At 38.2% G+C, this 27,253-nt stretch overlaps 1 protein-coding gene across 5 annotated transcripts in view; it reads left to right on the top strand.

The window, feature by feature from the left end:
* map4l (microtubule associated protein 4 like) overlaps positions 1–27,253 on the top strand; it is a 126,740-nt gene that overhangs the window by 18,937 nt on the left and 80,550 nt on the right. For all 5 annotated transcript variants that reach the window (XM_088085059.1, XM_088085058.1, XM_088085056.1 and 2 more), the window contains exon 2: positions 7,266–7,465. In XM_088085059.1, the coding sequence (XP_087941185.1) occupies positions 7,276–7,465 (190 nt within the window). In that variant the 5' untranslated portion in view covers positions 7,266–7,275. The remainder of the gene's footprint in view (positions 1–7,265; positions 7,466–27,253) is intronic.

Genomic DNA, 27,253 nt, shown 5'->3' with positions numbered 1-27,253 from the left:
AGTCCCATGGATACAGGAGGGTGCAGCTCCCTGGGGCCTCTAACCTCTCCAATCACTGTTGTTACATCATTGGCAGAGACTCAGTTATTGTGCTGTGACTCATCAGTGAGCTGAAATGACCTGTGGCTCAGCTCGAAAGCCAACTTGTATCCTGCTGTGGAGCAAAACAGCCTGACCTCTGTTTGAGTAATTCACAAGTGTTCACATCTTCAGACAGATCAGTCGGTGTCAGTGGAGCTCCTCTGTCTTGCTAATTGGCACCTTGACATTAGTTGATAGCAGTCTGGACAGTCTACCAGTTAGAAGCACATTTCTTTAGAAATCCACTTCTATTATTCACGAGACTGTGGTGAACAGACAGTAATCACATCATCACATTGGCTCAGTGCAAGAGCCACTCAGAGGAACGGTCTCATCCTCAAATGGCACTTTTGAGTGATCCGAGAGAATTTATGGCATTAGCCAACTCTGATTTTCTCTTCATGTACAAATGAAATTCAGATGTGTGGTACCAGTAATGTGCTGGGCGATATGGGCTGAAAATTGTAATGGGATATTTTTAGGCTATACCTTGATACACAGTATATATCTCGGTATTTTTAAATCTCCACAAAAGCACTACAGTAATACTAGAACTGGGAGACAGAATAGAATATTACTTTTTAATCCATATTCCTTCTTTGATGTGACAGTATTTCAGGAATGACTATTTATTACTTTGAAAAAATATTACATATACACAATTCAATTTTTGATCAATCATCAAAAGTAATGTAAATATAATGACTAAGTGGGTAAAGGCAAGTATTGAAACAAGTAGAACTGTCGCCTCATTTGAAGAAAATACTTCGCTTCACTGGATTGCAACCTTACAAATCAGGAAAAAACACCATTTATTGCATATCACAATATGACAATATCCAGTATCTAAGTGAATATGTAGTCTCATATCTCTTTGCACTTGTAAGTATCTGAGCCGACAACTGTATGCATTAGTATAGCTTGTTTAAAGTCACGTGATCCCGATGATGAGCGGGAGTCAGATTGGGGCTGGGGCTCAGAGGTAGAGCGGGTCATCCTCTAATCAGAGGGTTAGGGCGGTTTGATCCTTGGCTCCTACAGTCAACATGTCGAAGTATGCTTGGGCAAGATACTGAACCCCAAATTGCTCCAAACGCTGTGTCATCGGAGTGTGAGTGCGTGTGAATGGTTACTGAGTAGCAGGTGGCACAATGTACGTTAGACTCGGCCAGAAGCGTGTGAATGTGTGTGAATAGGTGAATGTAACATGTAGTGTGTTAATACATTGAGTGGTCAAAAAGACCAGAAAAACACTATACAAGTGCAGTGTTTTTAGCATTTAGAAGTGAAGAACACCGGTTGGGAATCATTGGGAATGGAGTAAAGTGAATAAGCTAAAGCCTTAGATGGACCTGCACACAGCAGCTATCATCAGAAAATTTCAAGACACATTGAATATGAGTCCTACATTTTATGAAAAAGTGTTTTTTTTCCCCATGTTGACTGATTTGCCTAAAGGCGATGATTTCACAAATCACTAAGAAATCACCTCCACATTTGTATTTCATGCAGCGCTGTCGCACAGGATAAGCAATGTCTGTATTTAACTCGAATTTACTGAAACTCAGTACGTTTACGTGCACATTTTAACAGAGCTACGGTTTAGTTCGATCAGGCCATTTAATTGGATGACTGTCCTTGTTCCAGTATACAAGCACTGGGGGAGAATCGAATTATTGATGAAGTGCATCTGACTCCACCACGGCAGATGGAGATATTTCCTCTTTCAGCTAAAAGCAAAAAAATCTCTATTATTTATACAGTCTATGATATAGACTGCATCACAGTCATAACTGTTTATTGACAATAACTGAGCTTTCACTCATTTACTTTATTGTGTACTATTAATTTTTTATTATTTGTTTCTGTTGTGATGTAATGTTATGTTGTCTTGGACTCCAGGAAGACTAGCTTGTCGCCTACGCGTCAGCTAATGTGGATCCTTATAATTAACAATAACTTCGGGGTAGAAAACCACAGTGTCACATAGGCTACATATAATTACAATTATATAATCGTATGTAACACTATTTTGCCTGTAAATTTTAAAACAGTAGAAAAAGATCACACAAAAACACAAAAGGCAGCGTACTGGAAAAAATGTCATAAATTCAGTCAGTTTTGGACAAAATAATCACTAAACATTCCTGCTTGTGCTGATATCAGTACAGCACTGCAGCAGTACAGCAGTGACAGGAGGGGTGGTGGAGCTTCATTTAGGTGATGGTTTATGTCCACAAACACACAGACACTGTCACACACACACAAATATCATCCACCAAATCTCTCTTGTATTTCCATGGTACAGTTATGTGTTTGATTTTCTGCCAATCTCTGGCCATTGCGTGTGTGTGTGTGTGTGTGAGTGTGTTTGTTTGGTGGTGTTTGTGTATGCTTGCGTGAGAACTGTCAGTGTTTTGGAGGATGAGATGATTATGTAGCAGAAGGCTGGGTTCAGAGAGGGAGAGGTGGCGGATGCTGGAGCAGGGGATTGTGGGTGCAGAGATAGTTTTTAATCCCTCAGAGTGCAACAGCTGTCATCATCATCATCATCATCATCATCATCATCATCATCATCATCATCATCTCCCTTTCTCCTTTATGCACACACAAACACACAGCTTTTTACTTACCAGCAGTTACATCATAATGCTTCTGTGTAACATTCGTATCATACACTTATGTCAAAGTTGAGCAGAGTCGTGCTCCATGTCAGAGTGCTGCACCCATTTACAAATCCACAGACTGCAGCGATTCTTTTGAAATGAATGATTGTGGTCAAAAGGATGCTGGTATGACCTTAGTGGCTTAGTCCAGTCTGTGCTCATGCGCTGTTTGTCACGTCTGCTCCGTGAAAGTCTAAGTTTCGAATCATCAGTCGGAGACCCCTCAGTCAGCTGAGATGAAGTATTTTAGCATGCTGCGTTTCCTCATATCAAAGTCAATGGGTTTTTTTGTTAGATGCCTGAAACAACGTCTTTGGTTTACCCAAGTTAAAGAGACTTTAACGTTTTGTTCTACGATATTAAGTAAGGGTCAACAGATTATCGGCCTGGGTGATTTTAGGGGTCAGTATTTGGCTTTTTGACAGTTATCTGGGTTGGCATTTTATTTTAATCTTCGTCGATAAATTTAATAAATTAAAAAGTGCAAAGAAAGAGTCAGCATGGGAGCTTCCTCAGGGAGCTATTTTTATTTAAATTTTCACTTGACTTAATGAAAAAAGTTGCAGGGAACTTGCCGTATGTAATACTGAAAGTTTCAGTTTTTATTAAACATTTGCTAAAGGTATTAAAAATTTTGTGTTGGGGTTTGTTATTTTTTAAATTCTCAGTATTGACAATAAAAGATTTTTATTTTTATTGTAAATGCATAGCGCTTCCAAATATTGGTTATCAGTCTCAATTAATAATAATCAGTATTGGTATTGGCCCTAAAAACTGATATTGGTCAAACCTTATATTAAATACGTCAGTAAATATCACACGTAAATTTTGAAGCTTTATGTGTCTTAAAAGAAGAGATTGCTAACAAGTGGCTTAACGGGACTACAGAACGTCATCATGCTGAACACAACGGCCTTGTCGTGGTGGGGACATTAAGTCATGTGATCATAGTGTAGTTCGTTTGCTTTTTACTTCTGGTGATTTACACCTTAAACATTCGAAAAGTGGTCCTCATTTGTGAAGATTATCTTGCGGAACAAAATGTAAATATGTACAAAAAACAAAAGGGGATGGGAGCTAAAACCCTTGGAAAAGAATTCTCTTGCACAGATTTTTTTGTTTGTTTCTTTACAACCTGGCGGATTGCTGCCACATCCAATATGGCTGCAACATCCACATACTATTCAGCAAGCAATGGGTCATCTACGTGTATATAAATAGCCTTATGGAATTATGAGGAAGTCATCGTTTTAAAACACCAATTCACACAAGTTAACTTGCAGCTTGTCACTTGACAGAAAGGTTATCTACAGGTGGTTCATAAGAACTTTTTTTACAGTCTGCTACTGATGTGGGCTTAAAAAATCCAAACAGAATTTCAAAAAAGTGCTTGAAAAGTTGCATTTCCTGTATATATTCCTGCAGTTCTCTTTATTCCATTCCTGTTGGACAGCAAGGACTAAAAAATACATACAATAGTTTAAATTTAAATAGCTGTCATACAAAGTTTTAGCATCAGTTACATAAAAAGAATGAGTTACATCCGCATTAATGATTACAACAACAAAAAGTGCTATCAGGAGTAATGAGAGGCGGAATGAGTGAGAGGAAACAAAGAACAGCAGCTTCAGGCCACTCAATATTCTGGCTTATGAAACCTCTCCAATGGAGCGATAAATATTGCAGAATAATACCCTAAGAGGGTAACAGAGGTTAGGAAGCCGTTATTTGGGATTGGTTCTGTTTTGGACTGGTGTGATGGAATTATTGGTTGCATCCTGAGTGCATGTATATCTGAGAGGGTGTGTTGTGTAATTAAAGGACATAATTTGTGTGGTAAAGCATGTCAGTAACCAGGATTAGCGAGGAAATGTAGCGTGAAAAAATAAGACATGAATCTGAGGCAACAGGAAAATGCACAGTCTTCATAACTGCAATAGTGTAGTAGAAATGACATGTGAAAACACAACTGTTAGAGAGCTACAAACCCAAAGTGTGTGTATGTTATGTGAGTTGTCCACTGTACTGTGTCCTCTCACTGAAACAATAGCCTACAGTTCCACTCGAGGCCTGCTAACACCCTACTGTATGTCCTCATACTGGCTACTGGCCACAGTGTGTTTGTGTGTGTGTGTGCGTGCGTGTGTGCGCGTGTGTGTGTGTGGTATAGTTGCAAGACAATGACAGCTTGTTTGCTGGGAGGGTGGATGGAGGGACAAACAGAAACAGAGGACAGAGAGAATGAGGAGTTTGTTCAGGGGTCATGCTGTCTAAGTGTCGGGACATGATTTATGCTCGGGGCATTTAGCAGCCACACTCCATCTTTAGGTTAATCTTTATTTTGAAGTATGTAAACCTATTTGCTTTAAGTTTTTTAGTTTGTTATCAGTGTTGTAGTTTTGGATTTATGTTGATAAAGTCAAGTTTTTGGTTTGTTTGTTTGTTTGATTGTGTGTGTGTGTGTGTGTGTGTGTGCGCGCGCGTGTGTGTGTCTGTTATCATTCTGTTTCCCCTATCAAAGGGTTTTGTGCATCTGTTAACGCAGCACAGGCAGAGCTCCTTGTGAGTTCTTTTATTCCTCAGCAGCAATTTGTGGAGTTTGAGTTGCGGGATAATTGATCCGATGATTTGATCAGAGCTGATCAGATCAGATCGATGGATCAGAGGAGCAGCTGTTGAATAATGTATGTAAAGCAAACTTTTAAGTTTTGCTCTCACTTGCTTTGGCACTCTGCTGCTCCATCTGTGAGCATAGTATTTGTTGCATCTATGGTGCACAGAAAAAACATTATTTATTTAAAAAAAGAATCTATATATATGTATATATATATATAGCAGTGTTCCTGGGGAACGGTCCAGCTCCAAAAAAAAAATTATGTGTATGTTGTGGCAGATATTTTAATGGTGGTATGCTGTCACAATTACATCAATGTGTGGGGAATCCCTATTATATGAGTCAGACAGACATGGATGTAAAGTGCAACTGGACTGGTTGGCAGAGACATACAAGGTATAAATTCCAAGGTTGTTTTGCATAGTATGAGACTGTCTTTTATATTGTCACTTGCTTTATTAGCAGAAGCAAGCGTAATAGCAGCCCACACTTGCAGTGCATGAGTCACATCGGAACACAGGCATCCATTGTTTTCAGTGTCAGTGCACACACTGGTGGCATCTTGATGCCTGGCAGCGGCAAGTCAATGCGTTAAGATACATTACCATCCTGTTGCCAAGTGCCAGCACTTCAGAAAAGTAGCACTTTTATCCTTTTCTCTCCCCATATCCACACTTCCTATCTGAAAAACTAAATGTCATGTTTTGGTGGATCATTTTAGAATGAGAAGTATTTTGTCTGTGTAAAGTTCATGGGTGTTGTTGTGGAAAAAAAAACCTAAAGAAAGGTTTTCTGGATACTGAGTGGATTTATGTTTATTCACCTTTGTTTTTACCACAGGAGGATCTCAGAAGTGGCTGAATAATATTAAACAGGTGCTGTTGTATCAGGAGGAGTGCCAAGACTGTGGGAAGAAGAAAAACACAGCATACTCTTTATGTTTTTCAGGCACTCCTCATCTTAAATAAAGAAGGTAGATTATATACACAGTCACAGTCACATTAGATTTTGGTGGTCATAGGTCAAAATCATTGTAACCTGGTTTCTAATTTTCATGATTGAAATATAAAAAAAACCCTTTTTGACATCAGATTTGGCACAAACATCCTCTTTGATTCATGGAGGAAGTGGTAAGAATTTGATGGTCAAAGGTCAAGGTCACTGTGACCTTGTACGTCGCCTTCTTGTAAACTTGGTTTCTCAAGGACACCTTGAGGGAATTTCATCAAACACACAACCAAAGCACAAACCTTAACTTGAACTTAATGGTGATTTGTTTTTAGAATTTGGTGGTCAAAGGTCACTGCTGCCTTGCAGAGAAGGCATACAACTGCGAGGCAGCAATAATAGTTTCTCTTTCTGTCAAACATTTGTTATATTATAAGTGATTGAGCCGTCTGAACAGTTTAAAAATTCTACCCACATTTAATTTGACTTTCACTTGTTTTTCTACATTCATAGAGGTTGTTAAAGACTGTTCTTTTTGTTACATTTAATTTCAGTTTCAGTGTTATTACCAGTTTGAGTCTAATTACTAACATCAATTCTTCTTTGAAAGGCAGTCATGTCTGCTACAATGAATTAAGAGAGTACAAATATGTGGAACCGTCAAAGCGGAAATGTGTGCCAGTTTGCTCAGCTTTGTTCCACTGAGATTTTTATTAGCAGGCAGCATCTGCAGTCTGTCTACAAACTGAGTGAACCACCGCTGCTCACCTAAATCAGCAGGCTTGTAAAAGGTGTGAAGTGGTCAGTCACGTACTAGTGATAAATCTGCTGTTCACTGGAGTGAAAAAATTACAATTTAATTTATGACACAAAAGCAATATGACTGTCAAGACAGCCTGCAAAATGGAGTGTGCAAAGAAGGAAATACCTAATCACACCTGTCCTTTTCTCTACAGAAACAGGACTATGGACCTGAGCCTGCGAGACGCTCTTGGTGGGGGTGGAGGTGGGGTCCCAGGTGGGGCCCCTGCTGAGGCCCTGCTGAAGAGGGACTTTGTGGCCTCACTGGAGAAAGAGAGCTATGATGACAAGGTGGGAGAGTCAGTCTCCAAGAGCGACTACCGACCCTTACTGGATGGAAAGGACACCAAGAGCGGTAAGTCGCTGTGAGCGTTTAAGCCAAGATGTGAAGAGGGAGTGATGCATTCTCTAATGTGATGTTGATCCCTTCGGGGGAGTCCTCTTTTCAGCAGGAGGTTAGAGTTGAGTTGACTGGTTGGCATTTAGTAAAATTGATATTTTTACATCACTGGGCTTGAATTTAAGTTGTCTGAGTGAAACTGACCTCCAGTTTCACGGTGGTTAACTGGCTGAAACAGACAGTTTTGCTGTAGTGTGTCCTCATTGCGTTGTTTAAGGACCACACATAGACAAATAACTAGTCTCTGCCTACACCTTCAATAAGTGCCAGGTGCAGATATATGTTCTTTCTGTGTAGTTTCATTTTGGATCATACAGCAGAAGAGATATCCCACCAACAAGGGTTTTTAATGGACAGAGTCTGCTCCCTGAGGCACACCACTTTTCTGACGTTATTTGCAAGAGAGCACTGAAATCAGGGCAGCTTGTCTTGTATGTGGGCAACCAACACATTGCACGTATTGGATTGCATACTTTTGCATGTGTTACTGCTAGAATGACTAGAATGTTTCTTTATGGCAAACTACTTTCTGTGACATTACTACATGGGTCTTCCTGCCCTTACCATCCAATAATAGCACACATCTGTGTTTGACGTGAAGGAACGTTATGTTTATGTGCTATCGTTAAGCCTGTCTGTTTGACGAAGTATATCCATGGATAAGTACAATGCTGATGATATATATTGACATGAGAAAATACATTAAAGTGTAAAGTATGTTACGTTCACTGTAAAGTCACTAAATCAACCACATTTATGCTCTAAATTCCAATATGGGCTGCCCCCTGAAAGTCAAAATTCAAATAATGACCCGTAGACCCCTCAGTTGATTGAGAGTCTTCAAGCTCTTAACGCCTCCATGCAGGTGATGGCCATGGCTGGAGGCATCATGTTTTCAGATTGTCCGTCCGTCCATCTCATTCTTGTGAACTTCTCAAGAACATTTTTGAGGGAATTCCTTCAAATTTGGCACAAATGTCCAGTTGGACTCAACAATGAACAGAACACATTCTTGGCCAGAACTCAAGAATTTGTATGCTAATTATGACAAAATTTCACAACCCTTATTCCCAAGGCTCAACTTCATAATCATAATTTTCTTTAGAAACAATTTTCTGGCCATATCTCAATTGCATTTAGGGAAAAAAAAAACGCTTAAAGGGGTAGACCAGTGATATAGTGTAGTGTTGCTTTTCTATGAAGTTGGACTTGAGAATGAGATTTTTTATAGTCGTAATCTAAGCAGCAGAGGATGAGATATGCTGACTTGTAGTCCCTAGAATGGATCAAATTCATGCTGAGTCATATGCAACTGTCTTCACACTCGTGTAAAATTGGTGAGGCATTTTGGCATTTTTTTAATAAAAGACAATGCTAATGCATTTTTGTATAATCAGGATGATGTTTCTCCTCATATTTCTGTCAGCACCTGCACGTTAATATTTGTTTGTCTGGAGGTGGATGGCTTTCAGTGGTTAACTGAAATATTTCACTTCAAGTTCTGTTCCACTGAGATGAGCTTCATGATATCAGTAGCTGTAAAATCGCCCACACAGCTCATTAAATCAGCCCCATCTCTGCAGTCTCTTGCACATAAATCCTATTTGGAATACTTTCTGTAATTAGTTCCTTGAAACAAGACAGAAAATCCATGAGTTTAAAATGTGATCATATTAAGTATTTCATAGCAGTTGTAGAGTTTAGAAACATAGATGAAGATAGGATAAGCTCTGTGTAAACATCCTTACCTGACATGAATGAAGTGAACTATGGCTGAATGGCAGGCAGACGGAACGGGCAGAGCTGGGAGATTAACAGAGAAGTAATATAGATAAGAGCATACTGGAGGAATTAAGGAAGGAGAGCATAGGATGGAGGATGAGAGTGTCGTCCGGGCCGGAGAGTTAAATAGAGCAGACACAAAGGCCCTGTAGACATGGAATATTTTATAGAAGGGGGTTCGTTCAAACCTCAAGGGGAGGAGGGTCATTTGTTCTAACAAGGGACAACAGTATTCTATTATATTTTTCCTCTGTGGGACTGTACCATTGAGTGAGGTCCCCCCTGCATCAGTTTGTTCATGTTCATGATCTGGCCAACTTCAGAGACCACAAAGGAATTGATGGCTGTTTCACCCTTTTGAAACCTGAGCATATTGGCCTTATTTCTTCCAAAAACATGGGGAGAAAATTTAAGAAATAAGAAATTACCAAGAAGGAAAAAGCAAGAAATAAGCAACAAATAAAAAAAGTAAAAAAACAACAACAAAAAAACAAGGAAATGACCTGAAAAAACTTCAAAAACATAATAATAATATGTAACACAATTTTGAATATGATTAAGATAATTTTAAATAGTGTTCTATATTTTTTCCCTAGCCTTTTCAATTTTTTTTTCTATATCTACAAAATCTTGCATTTCTTCGAACATTTCTTACCAAGTTGCGCATTGTCTTTTCCCCAGGTTTTTGAAGAAGAAATCAAACCATTTTGCTTAGGTCTAAAGGTTAAATTACTTGTGAAGGGTGTCTTAATGCAGGGCAAGAAACGTGATGTCAATTTAGGTTTCAAGTTAAACATGCTGTGTGTCACATTTTAAAACATCAGTATAGTTTTTTTTTTAATTGAAATGTGTAAAATGCAAGCATAATGGAGTCAGGGTTGGGTATCATTGACATTTGAATAGATACTGGTTCCTGGAATTTGGTACAGTCACCTTTGTATGAAATTATATAGATAAGGACGTACACCGGACGCCACTGTTGTGGTAGATTGGTGCTGCAGCGATAGTTTTGGGCTCCACAGCTGCTCTGTTGGCTGGCTTCCTGGATTCAGGGCACTTTAACTTCCTGTCTGAAGTTTAACCCTACGGCTCCACGGAGCTCTGTTGCCAGCCTTCAGGCTCTGTGGCTGGCCCTCAGACTTCAGGGCACTTCACAGTACTTCAGCTTCTGAGGTCTAAACCAGTCATCTGATGTGCTCTCAGGCACTGACATTTGGCTCTGCTGGATTTCAGTGTTTCCCACAGAATTAGAATGTATGTATGGCAGTAGCTGTTTTTCTTTTTTTATCAGTCTGTGTCCCCTTTCTAAATGTGGTTGTTTTTGCGAGTCCAGTGACACAGCATGGATGGAACTCGTCACAAGTTCTTTTTTTCTTCAGCTACAGTTTTAGCTGAAGAAAAAAAGGGTCGGTCGATCTGCTCGGTTATAGGTCGGTCGATCTGCTCAGATCACATTGAAGGATGAGAGGAGCAGATGCTGCAGGACGAATTGAAAGCAAACTTTTAGAACCAGTGCAATAAACGGAACAACTTTCACTTCCATTGCATATGACGTTCTTTCTGCTCCATATATTCCCAGGGTGTGCCTGGCACTCTGAGTGTGTATTGCAGTCAGTAACAGAACAGTATATATTGCAGCAGCACTCGTAATGAATGGTCCAGCTCCAGATATGTAAATTTAGTATGTGATGGAAATTTTTTTGGGAAACCCTGGATGTAACATAAATCAGGACTTGGTGGTATTGATATTATTCGGCCCGTAGCCTTCGGAGTATTAAGTTTGGTACCCAACCCAAATTGGAGCTGATAGCTTCTCTCTGTGACATGTACCTTTGGTGATGCTAAAACTAGTGCTCAACATTATTAGGAGGACATTTTACATAAATCCTTAAATTTTGGGTTGTAAAGATGAAGTAAGATAAGATTCTAGTTTTATGAATTGGGTTAAACCAAACTATGTTTTCAAGAGGGTACATATGCACCAAGCAACAGAAGAAGATAATGTAACACAATCACTTGTTTCGGTCGGTCCAGCCAGTCTAAAAAAAGTCCACTTCAGAAAATTCTTGACCTGTTTTCTGTTGCAATAATGATTATCATACAGCGAGAAGGATATAATACAATTTATATATTTGACACTTATAGTTATTATCTTTTAGTTTTTTTTCTGGTTAGTCGCACCTGAAAATGTAACTAGCCCTAAACGTTGTGTGACCAACAACCACTTTAGCTGCTTTAGCTAATGTTAGCTTCACAGATTGACAGGGTGAATTGCTTTATATTGCTAAATCCAGTTCCCTATTCAGAACTTTTTGATGTCAAAAGATAAAAAGGATGATATTATAGTTGAACATGAAGATTCTGACACTATCTACAAGCTGCCTATCAGAAAATGATACAAAAAACATTTTTAAAAAACATTTCCGTGATGAATGGTGCTTCTTTCAAAAGTCATCTCTGGCCAACTAGCATGCAAAGTTTTTATACTGTGACTAACTCATGGAATAAACTGTAACTAGCTGCAGCTGCTTAAGTAAAATTTTGTGACTCTTGAATTTGGGAAAAAACACTTTAAATTATTAATAATAGTAATAATAATAATCGTAAACTTCATTTCTCAAGGGCTTTTCTAAACCAGTTAGTAAGTGCCACAATAACATTTAAGGTAAAGAAACAGAGGTAAAAAAGAACATTATTGACAGAAAATGCTAAAATTAAAGATTTTGATGTAAAACATCAACTCTATTATCAGAGAATGTAAGTCTCAATAATAATCTACAATATATATTAACAGTTATTAAAATGCAGTGATAATTTATTGATGCCAGATTTAACATAGAGCACTTTAATGAGACTTTTCCCCAGGTTGAGACATGATGTGTTAATAATTAATGTTGTTTTTAACAATGTAGGCTAGCTGAAGCATGTTTTAGCCTGAAGTAAAATGGTTTAAAAAGAAATTAAGGCATCATATGATCGCAATATCAGTTATAGTTAACAACAGTCCAGTCATTATTGTGGATTTCCTTTTTTTTCATATCACTGTACAAAATACAGAGGCTACAAATTCCTCAGAGTCTACTCTGTGCATCAGGGATCCTCCGAGGAGTGTGTCCTTGCGTGTGGTGTGTGAGCTTTGAAGATTAAGTGTAATTGCCTCGACACTTTTCCCAACCCTGTCTAGACTTAAAATTAGCTGACCGTCTTTCTTTGCCTTTATCTCTCGGGCTTTCTCCCTTTATTTTTCTGTCTTTTTCATGTCTGTCAGGCTTCATCTTGAATCATTATATCCCAATTTCTTTTTCCTTCTCGCCCTTTTATTTTGATTTTTTTGCTTTCCCTTTCAGTCTCTGTTCCACCCGTCCTCTCGGCCTTTCTGTCTTCCTGTCATTGTTGCGCTGTGTCAGCCTGGAGACAGTGCTGTATTAGCATCATTACCATCACACACACACACATACACCCACCCACACACACACCATTAGCAGCCAGCCAGTAGCACAGTCTGGTCCAATGAGTTGAATATTAGCCTATCTAGCTGTCAGTGTAATGACACGCAACAGTTCAGAGCTGTAGGGAACAGTTTGGCAATGTCTCTAATTCATGGCACCTATAGATGGACATGTTTGGAGCTGTCAGACTCACACGAGACAGACCAATCGAGATACTCTGTTTCTAACATTGTTTTTTTTGTATTTGTTGTATTTTTTTCAACTCTGACTACAGAATGATGTCATAGTGTGTCAGATTTGATATGGTCAGTTGATCCCAGCGCACTACTTGCAAGTGTTTACATTTTGCAGCCTGCACTGCTAAATGAAGCTACATGCTAACGTCAGGAAAACATGTAGGCTTGTTTGTCGATGTTATTTTTTTCTCAAAGTTTTTCCCAACGTGGCATAGCAATGATGCAGTATACTCTCTATCCAAGTTTGTGTGTTGTCATACAGTAAGTTTTAAGCAAAAAAACAAAAGATTTGATTAGGGCTGGGCAATATAAAGACATTATATCATAATTAGTTAAGAGACTATATATTGTCTTAAATATTAGTTATTGTTATATTGTGATTCGAAATAATTTTTTAAAACTTTTCTCAGTTTATCAAACAGTTCTACTTGTTTTAATAATTGCATTTGCTCATTGAGTTATTAAATCTACATTACTAGTGATTATTGATCAAAAATTGAGTTAATAACAACCAATAGTTGTTTCTACAATGTTGTCACATCAAAGAGGGAGTTTGTTTTTTTTTTTTTAAAAAAAAGTCAAATTCTGTCTTCAATTTCTAACATTAATGAAGTGCTTTTGAAGAGATTTAAAAATATCAAGATATATACCAAGTATCGAATATAGACTAAAAATATTGCCGATGTAATTTTCAGCCATTATCACCCAGTCTTAGATTTGATACGAAGTGCTGTGCCACTGTAATGTATGTGGAGTAGAATATCATGCCACATTATACTATGATTACATAACCACATTGATAGATTTGTTCACTTGCATCTTAATATAACCTCACATTATCATGGTGTGACCAAAAAACAAAACATCAACAGCAATCAAAATGTGATATATTATGTCAATATACACCACCAGTCCCAGATTCATCATGCTAATGAGAACGCATAAAGGTTATGGATGGCAAAGCGGTAGCAGCATAGATCCAGAGATAGATGAGATCATGTTTGAAACTTATGATGCTAAACACAGATGGCACATCACACAGAGCTGTGTGCATGTTTTTTTCAAAATACTTATGGTAAACCATCAGGCTGTCATATCCCCTTTCCTATCATGTATCACAGTCTTTGACAGGCCCATGCACAGCTGGTATTAAAAAACATCAACAAAAGTAGACACATGTCCTCCAGCGGTGTGTGTATGTGTGACTATTTCAAACACTGGTCCTGTCCTGTATGTACCATATGGATGTTCCTGTAGACTGAGGAAGACACGTTTCTGTCAGCAGATGTTTAACCGCAGGGTTTCTCAATTTTTTTCATATCATTGACCTTCAGTTAAATATGCATTACACCACAGAGTCACATGTGATACCTCATCAGTCCAAGGGCCAACATGGGACTCCTCAAGGATCAGTACTGGGCCCACTTTTTTACTGTACAGTCTGGCTTTACGTATTGCTAAATTGCAACAAACAAGTTTATATGAACTAAATCTAAGAACTCAATGACATATACAGTTTACTGTATTACAGTTAGCAGCAGGCAGGCAGCTACAAGGTCAGAATAGGTGTATGGGTTGGGGTACAGGTTGGGTTAAGGCTTGGGTTCTGGTGGCTCAAAAGTAGGGATGGGGATTGTTAATTTTTATTGATATTGATACTATTATCAAGACTCCTAAACAATCTGAGTCTTTGTTGATACCACTATTGATACTTTTCTGTTATTTGGTGGATAAACAAGGCAATACTTTGTTTTTAACAGAACTGGTTTTACTTTTATTGCTTTACAAGTGACAATTTATAGGTATTGGTATCAATATGGGTATCGCTATAGGTATAAAAGGTGGATGATGGGCTCACTTAATTGGAGTAGATGCAAAAGTCTGGGGACATTGGTGGACAGGTTGATAATGGCACTGACTGGGTTTGGGGAAGTTTTAATGTGTCTGGAGGGAGGTACAGAGAGGCAGAATGTAACAGTCTGTTGGCTTAACGGCACAACAATAATATGTTCCAGTGTACAATAATATGATATGAATGCAGGTGAAAAATGTTATCTATTAATAGAAAACATTTCTGTCATAATAACTTTCCAGACTGACATATTGGCATATCTAGTTGGATGGTCAGGGTACATGTCAAAATCACTACCAATCAATGAGATCTATTGTCTGAGACAAGGCAGCATCTCACCATCCCACAGCCTCCATTTTTTAAACAGCTTTATCTCTGCTTTTCTTTTTCATCTTTTTCACTCTTTTATTTTATTCATCCTCTTGCACTTTATGTGTGCTGTCTTACACTGATCCCCTCTGTCTCCCTTTGTCTCCATTCTTTTCACCCCTCTCTTATCTTGTACCTTGTTTATTATCTTGAATTCTGTAGTAGAAGGTGCTTTTCCTTTCATTTCTGTGTTAATAATGTGGGAACCATGAAGTCATTTGTGGTCTCAGTCGTGATAAAGGGCTGTAATAAACCTGACTCCTGAGATGTGAACTGAATGGGGAACACAAAGCTCATCTGTCCTCACTGTCAGGAAGGACCAACCTTTTTCTCCCTCGAGCTCTGCACAGCACTATTGCTCTTTGACAAAAATAAGCAGTTTCTTTTCTTTTAAACTAGTTATGTAGAATTTGCGAATGTGATATAAAGATCTTTAAATCCTAAAGTTATACCATAGAGGATATTCATAGTAACAAAATGGTCATTGTTGTGACTGAACTGCTGAATCACAAAAGAAATTTTAACCGTTGAAATGAATATGATGCCACCAACTTCATGTGTAAAATTTAAAAGGATGGCAGAGAGTGTAGGTATTGAAATTGACTTCTTGCACAAGCCTTAAAGGGACAGTTCACCCCTAAAATAAAAAATGCATTTTTTCATCTTACCTGTATTGCTATTTTGGTGTGAGTTGCCAAGTGTTGAAGATATCAGCCGCAGAGATGTCTGCCTTCTCTCCAATATAATGGAACTAGATGGCACTCTGCTTGTGGAGCTAAAACCCCCCAAAATACTTTTGAAAATCTCAACAGCAATGTCTCTTTCCAAAAATCGTGCTCTAAATAGCACTACAGGTTAGAGGAAAAATGTGTATTTTTGGATTTGGGGGTGCACTGTCCCTCTAAAAATCTTAATTTTTGTCTTTGCATATTACTGTCTTATCATATCCTCTTAATAACAGTGATGCTAATAATAATCGTTATTAAAACTAAAAGTGACCACAGAATAACGTTGAAGTATACTACTCTTAAAGCAAAAAAATAAATATATTTTGACTTGTTTACAATGCATTTTTAAAAAAAAATATTCTAAAATCATTTTTGTTAGTTTGGAGTGCAGCAACCTGCTTTATTTTCCGTAGGCTTTTTTTTATATTATGGAGCAGTTGAAACATTTTCACTTTTTGGAAAATTAGTTTTTTATGGCCAGAGTATAGACAGACACGCTTGTAGTTTTACCATTCACTGTAGAGTTTATTCTGTTTTTTTGTTTTTTTTTTTTATGACAGTGCAAAGAGGGCATTTGAGATGTTTGAAAGATGGGTTGTAGAAGCTGTTATGACTGTTTCAAATTTTAACCAAAAAAATCTTTGAAAATAACAAAATATGCCATAAAATTCACATAACTCTAAAGAGTAAAACATAAATTGTGAATGGGATTTTTGTTTTGCTCTACATTCAGTGCACTAGCTGTACTAAGTATGTGTTGATTTTTATTGTTAATTTACTTTTAAATACATTTAATGAAACAGACATACTTCCTTACATTGATGGATTCTACTGCTGTGCTTATATACTGGGACGGTCAGTTAAATGTCCTAATTGAGCTAAAACGATAGCTCCACTCTGCATGTAAACATTTATCAAAGATTACACTTAATCTACTGGGTAGCAACTTTATCTAGTAGTACTTAATTAAAAGTTTTTTTTATGTTTTATCATTTAAAATTGAATTGACCTTAGATTTAGATCATCCAGGTTTATATAAAGCCAGAGTGAGCTTCAGTTTGAGTCTCTGTAGCTGCACACTGAAGGTAAAGTTGTGCTGCAGTCTGCTAGTGTTTCTATCAAGCTGGGAAGGAGCTGTGTCTGCTGAGGCATAAGAACACATCCCTGCAGTGTGTGTACTTTCACTGTACGTATGTGTGATCGAGGTTCAGGAGAGAAAGAGTGTGTGTGTGTATGTGAGGCACAACCACTCTGCAGTAGCATTTGTGTGTGTGTGTGTGTGTGTGTGTGTGTGTGTGTGTGTGTGTGTGTGTGTGTGTGTGTGTGTGTGTGTGTGTGTGTGTATCTGAGCCATTGTTTTTTGCATTCCTGAGTGCATGGTCTGCATTTGGGAGTGGGAGTGTCTGTGTGTGTGTGTGTGTGTGTGTGTGTGTGTGTATGTTACAGTACAAGACACCCACTGCAGTCACATGTGACTGCAGTGTCTGCAGTGAAGCATCGATATCAGCAGCTCCACACACATGCAGTTCTGGTGAGGTCATCACACACACACACACACACACACACACACACACACACACATACACACACCTTAGCTGTCACTGTCAATAATTAGGATGTGTGTGAGTGCTGAGTTCAGCAGATGTGTTGAAGTGAATATGATGTAACTGAAGCTTTTACAGCACTTCTGGTCGACACTGACTTACTGACTGACAGACAAACAGACTGATGAAACCATCTGACATCTGAACAACCGAGACAGACGGACGGACTGATGGATGGATGGACAGACAAAGGATCTGAGTTGTGCTGAATTTCTTGCAATTTGTGTTTTATTTTTGCAAGTTTGGCAACAACAACAAAGTCTTAAAGACTTAAAGCCAGTAGTTCAGCCAGATCATCTAATACTGTTTTATTTCAAGGTAAAATGAGAAGTGTGCACATGTGAAATGTAGGTAATATTTCCGTAGCACAGAAAAACAGTGCATATAAGTAGTACTGTAGGTCATAGTCCAAGCAGAAACTTATTTTTAAGCTGCAACAATTGTTTACAGCAAACTGAGTAATAATGTTACGGTTCATCTTTATTACCAGGTCCAAATAAGTTTAGTCTGGGTTTTTAGTAAACTAACAGACTGACAGACTGACCGACTGACTGCTTGTGTTTCTCAATCTGTGAAGAGTTCTTCTCATCTTGTCAAATTCTCAGATCCTAGCAGTTAACTTCGCTAGTACAAAATCATTATTACTGATAGTTATGATGGTAAAAAAAACTACAAACAATGAGACCCCAGTTTTAAAAAAATGTTGCTCCTTGTTGCATTTTAATGCCTTTGTGGCCTTAGGCAATAGCTGTTAAGGTTGTCCTCCACAAATGTGAGGCAGTAATTCTAGATTAGAAATGCCTGAATCTGAAGGTGTAGTTATCCTGTAATATTTGTAGCATCTGGACATATTATGGCAAAATCAGTACAGTACAGTCCTGGAAAATAAAATCTGGGAAACATAAATCAGCATTTTCGTCTGCAATATCTCTTTTTAAAGATTTTTTTTTTTGGGGGGGGTCCTTTATTTGGCAGGAGAGCTTGTAGACTGAAAGGGGGAGAGAGTGGACAACATGCAGCAAAGGGACACTGGTTGGAATCAAACCCGTGGCTGCAGCAGTGAAGGCATAGCCTTTGTACATTGGGTGTCAGAGAGCTACTGGGTTCCCTGCTTCTGCAGAATTTCTAAAGAATTTGGTAGATATTTTCGCTTTGTTTGCATGGAAACCTGGCTTGTGTTGGATAGCTGGGAGGAGAAGCAAGAACCTCAGAGGAAACAGCAGTTCCACAGTCCTCCAGTCACAGGAACAGGATTTGCATCATGTATTTAATGCCATGGGACTGCAGCATTATTCCAGAGCATCTGGAGTTTGTTGTTATGCTGTTAATGGCTGTCAGGACCACAACAAAACCTGCACCCAGAGGAAAGAATCATTTACCTTTTCCTCTGTTTCCCTTTCATTTACTCTGATATCATGCATCTGTTTCTCTCTCACTTTCTCTTGTTGTATTAGATCATTACTTGTTCTGCGTCATTTATGATATTTCTGGTAATGGGTCCTTACTTTCTGTTTGTCTCAATGACAATGAAATAACATCATTTACCGTCCATGTTTTATTGATCTCGCCCTCTGCTAGGAGTGTAAAGAGCTCCCAAATCTGATTGTTCCCACACCTTGTGGACATTAGCAGCCACTGTTCTTTCTCTTTGAGCTGGCTGCTAACAGCTGCCTATTAAATCTCCCATGGTGGGTCGCATCGATCATAGATATAGAAACGTAGGTACCTCATTGACCGCTGCATCTTTCACAAGTATTTAAACACTTTGTTAAAAATACTTTATTGTAGGAATTAACATTTGCAATAATTACAGTTATAACAGTAATAATAATAATAGTAATAATGATAATTATAAAGATAATAATAAAAGCTAAAAAATAAAATAAAAAAAGGAATACAAAAAAAAAACTAGCAAAGCCAAATAAGAGCTGTAGACTGTTCAATTCAAGTATTTAAACACTTGAACTTTAAGCAAATTGGTGTGATTTTTTTTTTTCCAAAACATGAAATGAAGGCAAACAGCAAAGTCTAAAACACTTTTCCATGTCTTGTTTGCCTTGTTGTTGTTGTTTTTTTTAACTTATTCTTTTTTCTTTTTTTTTTTAAACTAATTTTTAAAACATTTTTCCCTCCCTCTGACCCCCACTGCCTTCCTCACCCCTCCTTTACTGCGCGGCCCTCCCGTCTCTCCTCGACTCTTAAGTGCTCGTCTCTGTCCAGAGGTGGTGACAGCTGTGAGTGAGGACGGGCTGCTGTAGTTTGACATTCACCTCCCCTGTCCTTGGCTCGAAAGACTTCAGCATTAGCAACATACACTTGGCAATATTAGCTGCATGAGATTGGGGGCAGGGAGTGGGGACAGGCCGGGGACAACATAATGGCATCTGGAGATAGATATAATGGAGAATGATGAGATGTCACCGTGGTTTAGAATTTTTATTGAAAGTATTTGAGACTAAAACCTTAAGATGCCAAACAGTGTTTCTTTTCCTTTCCAATTTTATATTAAGTAAGTAACGTCAAATTCTTTAGCCATCATACTAAATGTTGTATGATAGGTTGTTATAGTAGCAACATATCCTCGTAGAACAGCTTGTAAGATATCCCACAAAAGGGAGCCCCATGAAGGATGTTATGCCCATAATGTTAAGTTAGGAAATGAATGTAAAAGTTCCTTAGGAAAGGAACATGGTGACTGAGGACATAAAATGACTCAAAGTTCTCAACATGCGTCTTAGTGGCAAAGTTCCTTGGCTAAAGTCCATAGTTTCACGACCCATTCACAACCCCAACCTGCCCCCGTAACCCTTTAACACATGGATCAACATTAGTATTGCTGTGCTGCATTCAGACACCTTTCAGGAGTGTTGAAACCTAAGCAAATTGGTGTTATCTTGGTGGTGTTTTTAAAACCTGGGAAAAAAAATAATGAGCAACAGGGCAAGGTCCCAAAAATTGCAAAAAAAAAAAAAAAATAGTAAAAGGTGACAAGAACATGACTTGAAATTTAACTGCGTGGGATTATTAGATATTATCAAAAAAATGAGTTTATAATTCTTAGAATTTAATATTCAAACCTGTGTGTGTGTGTAGATATATATATATATATATATATATATATATATATATATATATATATATATATATATATATATATATATATATATATATATGTATATAAATGATGTTCTTGTGTTTCAAATACATGGGCCAGACGTGGCCATCGAACAGACCAGGGGTTCTGGCACCGCATAGCTCCTAGAGCATATATATATATATATATATATATATATACATATATATATATATATGGGGCGACGCGTTGATGTGATCGGGGTTTTCGATTACGCAAATACTTCGATTCACGTAATGTGCATTGACGCGTCGCACCTAGTGCACTAGCAAAAAAGGGCTCTGGTCGCACCGTTTCACACAGCGCACGTCATGACAGCGTGAGCAGCGCTGAACGTGTCGTCTTTTATTTTGGCACTCATGTTATCAAATGAGAGTGTGCACACTGCTCGCCCGAGCAGCGCTTGTCAGGCGCTTCTCAGCTGCGTGTCAGCTGCAGCACATCTAGAGAAACGGTAGCTCGCTGTTTCTTTACATGTGACGCGCGTGTTTGTCAGCAGGAATAGACAGTAAGAAAGAATGCAGAAAGAATTTACTAGTTATAATTATTTCTGTTAGGGAAAACTTATAGTGTTATTCAAATTGCACTAATTTTACTGTAAAATGTTTTGTTGGACTGCTAGACTTGAGGTTTGTTACTGTAACATGGATGCATTACTTTTTGCTGAAAAAGTTACTTGCAGTTCATGAGAACGGCCTGAAACTAGACGTCATTTATCAGATTAGTAACTGTAACCTGCCTTGCGTTTTCAGCTGACCTGTTACACTGGTTAGCCAAACGGTAACTCTGTAGTTGCATTTAAAGGTCAAAATATCAGCATCATTCATGGAAGTGTAACGAGTTTACTGTTGCCTGCTGAAAGTGGGAGTAACAGACAGTAAAACTGATGGAGATGAGGGCCAAATTAAGACTATTACCAGATAGAAAATATGCACCGAGAATCCTGGTATCAGCACATTTTAAGTAAATAGTCCATACTGACCTTGTTGCCCAACTGTTATTGGCCCGTAAGACGTTAATCTAAATATAGAGGCAGCAGGTTTGCCCACAGGCTGACTGCCAACATGCAGAAAGCTGCTCTCTTGCTGCGAGCTCAAGTGCACTAGCTTCGGCCCCGGTACCCCCACAGTTTATAGCCATCATCGCAAAGTGCACTTCAGCAAGCCCCAAACCCCTTCAGAGGCACCGCACAGCAGACAGCCCTGCACTCTGACCTCTGAGAGGAAACCTGTGAGAACAAGGCATCTTTAAAGGGCTACTCCAATAATTTATATTTCATTTTTATGAATGTCACTCAGTGCAACAGTGTGGCTCATTGATGCGTTTTTTAAAGGACAGTTTACCTTCAAATCAGAAATACACATTTCCGCTCTTCCCTGTAGTGCTGTTTATCAGTCTGGATAGTTATTAGTGTGACCGTAGAGATGTCTGCCTCCTCTCAAGTATAATGGAACAAAATGACACTCGGTTTGTGGTGCTCAAAGTCCCAAAAATCTATTTCTGAAAGACTCAACATCACTATCTCTTGGCAGAAATCATGACCCGGTCACTGAAGAAAATCTACAGACCTTGGTGTGGGTAGTTTCATGTAAGAACTATTTTCTTTATACTAAACTACATCCATCCAACCACATCACTGCCTGGATCTCTTTTGGTCCGGGGCATTGTCCCATTGTTGTTTTCTAAACATTTTATTTTATTTTTTTATAACTCCATTTTGATACTTTTTATGCACTCTGACATCTTATTTACATTCAAAGTACAAAACAAAAATTCAAGAGATTGGTTAAAAATGACAACTTAGATAATCATAAATGGAAAGATCTTGTCAGTGAAAGATATGAAACTGAAAAGATTACTATGAGAATCAGAAACCAAATCCATATCTGAAGAAGGATCGGAGATATTGATCACGTATATAACATAACATTTTCCTTTATTTTTTCTTGTCTATTTGTCCCACCTGCTAACTCATAACAATATCCAGTTTGGATAAGTACATAACATTAAGTTATCCCGTGACATGAAATTGCTATATTTATCAACTGATGAATTTTGATCATTTGCAGACTGTAAATGATTTACTAACTCTCCTGAATGGTTTATTACTATGCATAATTCTGTATTTTTTTGTCTTCAGTTTTATTTATATACATTTGTATATATATATATATATATAGTGAATTAGAAAATGGTCAGCGGGCCACCCTGCACCCAGTCATCGGCCAAATCTGGCCTGCGGACAGTAAGTTCAGTATAACGGATCCTGAGTAACCGGGTCATGATTTCTGGAAAGACACATTATTGTTGGGTTTTTCAAATATTTATTTATTACATTTTTTGGCCCTTTGAGCACCACAAGCTGAGTGCCATTTAGTTCTACTATATTGGAGCGGATACAGACATCTCTATGGTCAAGATCTCCAACACTCTGCAACTCAAACCAAAACAGTCCACCCTGATAAATAGCACTTCAGTTTAGAGGAAATACAGAGAATTTTAATTTGGGGTGAACGGTCCTTTAAATTGCTCAGCAGTCTGAGATATATTCCTTAGTCACTGAGTTCTATTCTTCAATGTCTCATTAACATCGTCGGCAGTATGGATGCTTAATGTGAAGTCTCGTCAGGTTTTCCCTCCTGCTGAGTGTGTTAGAGGAAGGTCCCACAGGCAGCTCACAACTAGGACAACATTGTGGGTTTTAAGGGAAATGAATGAACCCAAATGACTGGAGTGATTAGGGTGGAGTGAAGCTGACGTGACTTACACTCATGCTTAATGACTCAGAGTACCACTTTTAAGGTAGTAAAATGCATTAAAGCAGACAGAATAGACATTAACACTGACATTGTCACTGGTGTTATGAGCTAAGAAGAAAATAGCATTCATTCTTTAACAAATAGTTGGGATTTTTTTTGAAGTGGGGTTGTAAGGGGCACTAATCCATAGTCAGTCAGCACACTCCCAGTTTGGAGAAGCAGGCTGGAGTCATGGTAGAAGTGTACTAGGGTTGACAGATTATCAACCTGGCCAATTATTGGGGCAGATATTTGTCATTTTGCTGATTATTTGTTTTATTTGAATGATCACAGATTGAGTTAATTAATTAAAAAATGCAAAGAATGTGTCAGCATGGGAGAAACTTCTGCTTTCTGCTATACATTGTTTTTAATTTTTAAATTTTCACTCATATTTATAAAAAATAAAGTTCCTTGGAACTTGCTTTAAATGATGTTGAAACAAAGTTTTGTGTCGGAGTTTGCTATATTCCAAATTTTATATATCGACAGAAAGATTTTAATTTTTATTGTAAATACATATTGATTTCGAATATTGGTTATCGGTCTCATTAATTACCGATTATCGGTATCCGACCCCGAAAAGCCAGTATCGGTCAACTGCTGGTTTGACAATTTAACTAGTTTTTTTTTCCTTCATTGGTGTTAACTCAGGTGTGCTTTTGTGCTTTTATGTTGACTGGTTTATGTACTATTTCATTCTATTTTCTTGGTTTTACTTGTATGTTATCATCTTTTACTTGTCTTTTTATCTGACTTAATTCTTTTTTTTTTATCTTTTATACATTTTAATGTATGTATGTATTATGTATTATACTCTTTCAATGATCTACTTTTAGTATTATTATTTTCTTGAATTTAAAATCTATCAGTTCTGGCACTCACGTATTTGTACCATTTCTTTATTGTTCATCTTAATTAATACTTAATGAGGTTTTATTGCTAGTTTTAAGGGATTTGACTCACTTGTACCTCAGCAGCACATTGTGCTTCTACCTGGAATAAAATGTTCTGATATAAATTAAGTTTTGCTTCCTTGCTTGCTGTGAATGAGGGTCAGCACCAAAATGCATTCTAGCCACCTGAAAAAAGTCCCACTTACAACCCCCCCCCCCAAAAAAAACCCCATCAATTTAAGTGTATTTATGCTCTTGTAAAAGCCACCAGACTCCATTGACAAAAACAGTAATTTTAGCTCTCTGAACATGGGAGCTGCTGCTCTATTGCCGCTTCAATCAGTTAGTTTGTGGTATTGTGCAACTTTGGTGAATCTGAACCGACCCACAGGCTTGACGCCAAAGTCATATAATAGCACAAATAAACTAACTGATCGAGGCAGCCAGACCAGCAGCTCCTGTGTTCAGATCACTTGTTTTTTCAATGGAGTTTAGCTTTGAAGAGAACAAAATAACGCCTTAATTTTCCCATTGGAAATCACAGTCTGACATTAAGGTAAAGAAGTGAAAATGCTCTGAATATTGCACACTTAAAATGATATTAGCCGGGTCTCATTTTAGTCGGTTAAAATATGTTTTGTTGCAGTACCCATCCACAGCAGTACATTGCTTAGCTTCCATGTCGGACTCCTGTCTGCTTCTCCAAACTGGGGGCGTGACGACTGAAATCTACTGTATGCAATACACTGCCTTTTTTACCCATTTCTTTTCCTTTCTAGAGCGATTAAGATGACTTAACAAGATGAGCTGAAACGGAAGGTCAACTTTGCGTCTTACTAAACGCTGCAGTGTGATAAGTTTTTGAGCAAATGACGTGAAAGTACGACCACTCTGTCAGGCACCGTGGTGACTCCGGGCCCATCAAACTGTATTTGCTTTAACTACACAGTGAAAGCTATTTTTTGTGGTGGTTCCCCCACTTGTATATTTTGACTCGTTTCTCCTGGCAGTGGGTTTCAGAGAGCTTCCAGTGCAGTGATGCAGAAACGCCATAAAAATAATGTCTGGAAAAAAAGAAGGTGTTTGACCTTGAGGCTCGATACTGGCTGCTGTCCTCAGAGGACTGTCTGGGTTCTGACTGTGCCTGCACGCACATGGCTGAGGGTGTGTGTATGTGTCTTTTTGGGGACGTCTGAGAGAGAGGAAGAGAACAAAAGCAAAAAGTGAAGGGCTGCTGAAAGAGCAAACTTTGGAAAGTACTTTCATCCAGATAATGGCCCGTTCTTCTCTTCATTGACAGTGAGACTATGTGCTGTTGCCCTTATGTGTACATATGTACATGTACCTTCTATCAAGAAGTATTGCTAATGTCTCTGAGATTTAAGACTATATTTCCCATAAACAAGAGAGAAAGGTTTTAAGCAAACTATCTCATTGCAAACTGCAAGTTTTGATCGCAACTGTCACTTAAACTGCAAAGATTTTATCTGAATTCTACTCTAGGCCTTTATTGGTTGTCTACAAAGCACTCAACAAGAGAAGTTTGGACAAAGCACAATCAAACATAGATTTAAATTAAAATAAACTCAGATTTATACATTAAAAAGGTATGATTTGTTACAATAACAAGCAAAGTATTCAATAGGCGAAAGGACAATTTATAAACTTAGTCTTAGCTAGCTAAATACAAATATTGCTCATATTTGAGATATTACATTAGTTTGGACTTTGTGTTGCTAGTTGAGAATTTCAGAGTTGGCTGCTATAACCTCCAGCTGCTTTAGCTGATGTTATTGACTCAGAAGACCAGGAGGAGATGCCTCCAGGCCCCAAAAGCATTTTCCCTGTTAACCACCATTAGAAAAACATGTTCTTGTTAGCAGTGTTAGTGCTGCTAGGACCATTAGTCTGCCTGCTAGACCACCTCAACCCGAATCAGACTACGAATTGTAGTGACACTCTTAATGTTGTATCTTTAAAATTGTAAATGTTAAATATTATATTGATATAATTTCAAAAAAGTCCCTTCAAATATCACAAAAGAAGCAGGTTGTCGATGTGAAATGTCATGTAGCGGGCAGTAGAGGCTTCCAGTGATAATTAATGTGTGCATTATAATGCTAATTGATCAAACTTTATATGATATGATACTTTGTTTTTTAGATAGTGTAACATCTGGCATGCAAAAAGTAGAGAATGCTAAACAGGGAACACAAAGAGATGTTGAGTGAGAGTGTGGCGGTGATGAAGGAAAACAGACATGACTCAAAAAGATCGACTGGCAGTGGAAGAATGATCGACAAGAAGAAAAACTAGACAGAAAGAAAAGAGGCCTGTGGCGCTCTGTCTGGAGTGACTCTGCAGTTATTGTGTCTGCTGTTTGTCTGTGTGTGTGTGTGTGTGTGTGTGTGTGTGTGTGTGTGTGTGTGTGTGTGTGTGTGTGTGTGTGTGTGTGTGTGTGTGTGTGTGTGTGTGTGTGTGTGTGTGTAAAATCAGCAATTCATGAATGCTGTACCTTTATGGAGCCAAAACAGATAGAGCCATTAAGAAACGCTTGCTGTGACAAACGCACTCGCACTCCATCCAGCGTGCGTGAGCTCACAGTTAATGCAGGTTTGTTAATTATTTATGATATCCACCATTACACTGATGCTGGCCCAGTGCCAAAACTCATTCCCTCTCAATACATGTGGTAGAAAATCAGTTATCAGTGTAAGACTCTGCGTTTTGTTTGTTTGTTCAGATCCCCATTAGCTAATGTATTGTATGTAACCGCTGAAATTCTAGAAAATGGTTTGTTTCCTTTGAAATCACAGGGGAAAATTGGCAAGAAATAACCTGCAAACTTAAAAAAAAGAAAATTAAAGAAAAAATGGCCACAAAATTATATTAATGA

Source organism: Plectropomus leopardus, chromosome 12 (assembly GCF_026936395.1).
Source record: "Plectropomus leopardus strain MGB_pleo_1.0 chromosome 12, ASM2693639v1, whole genome shotgun sequence".
Classification (NCBI taxonomy): domain Eukaryota; kingdom Metazoa; phylum Chordata; class Actinopteri; order Perciformes; family Serranidae; genus Plectropomus; species Plectropomus leopardus.
This window is presented reverse-complemented; position numbering and strand designations above follow the sequence as displayed.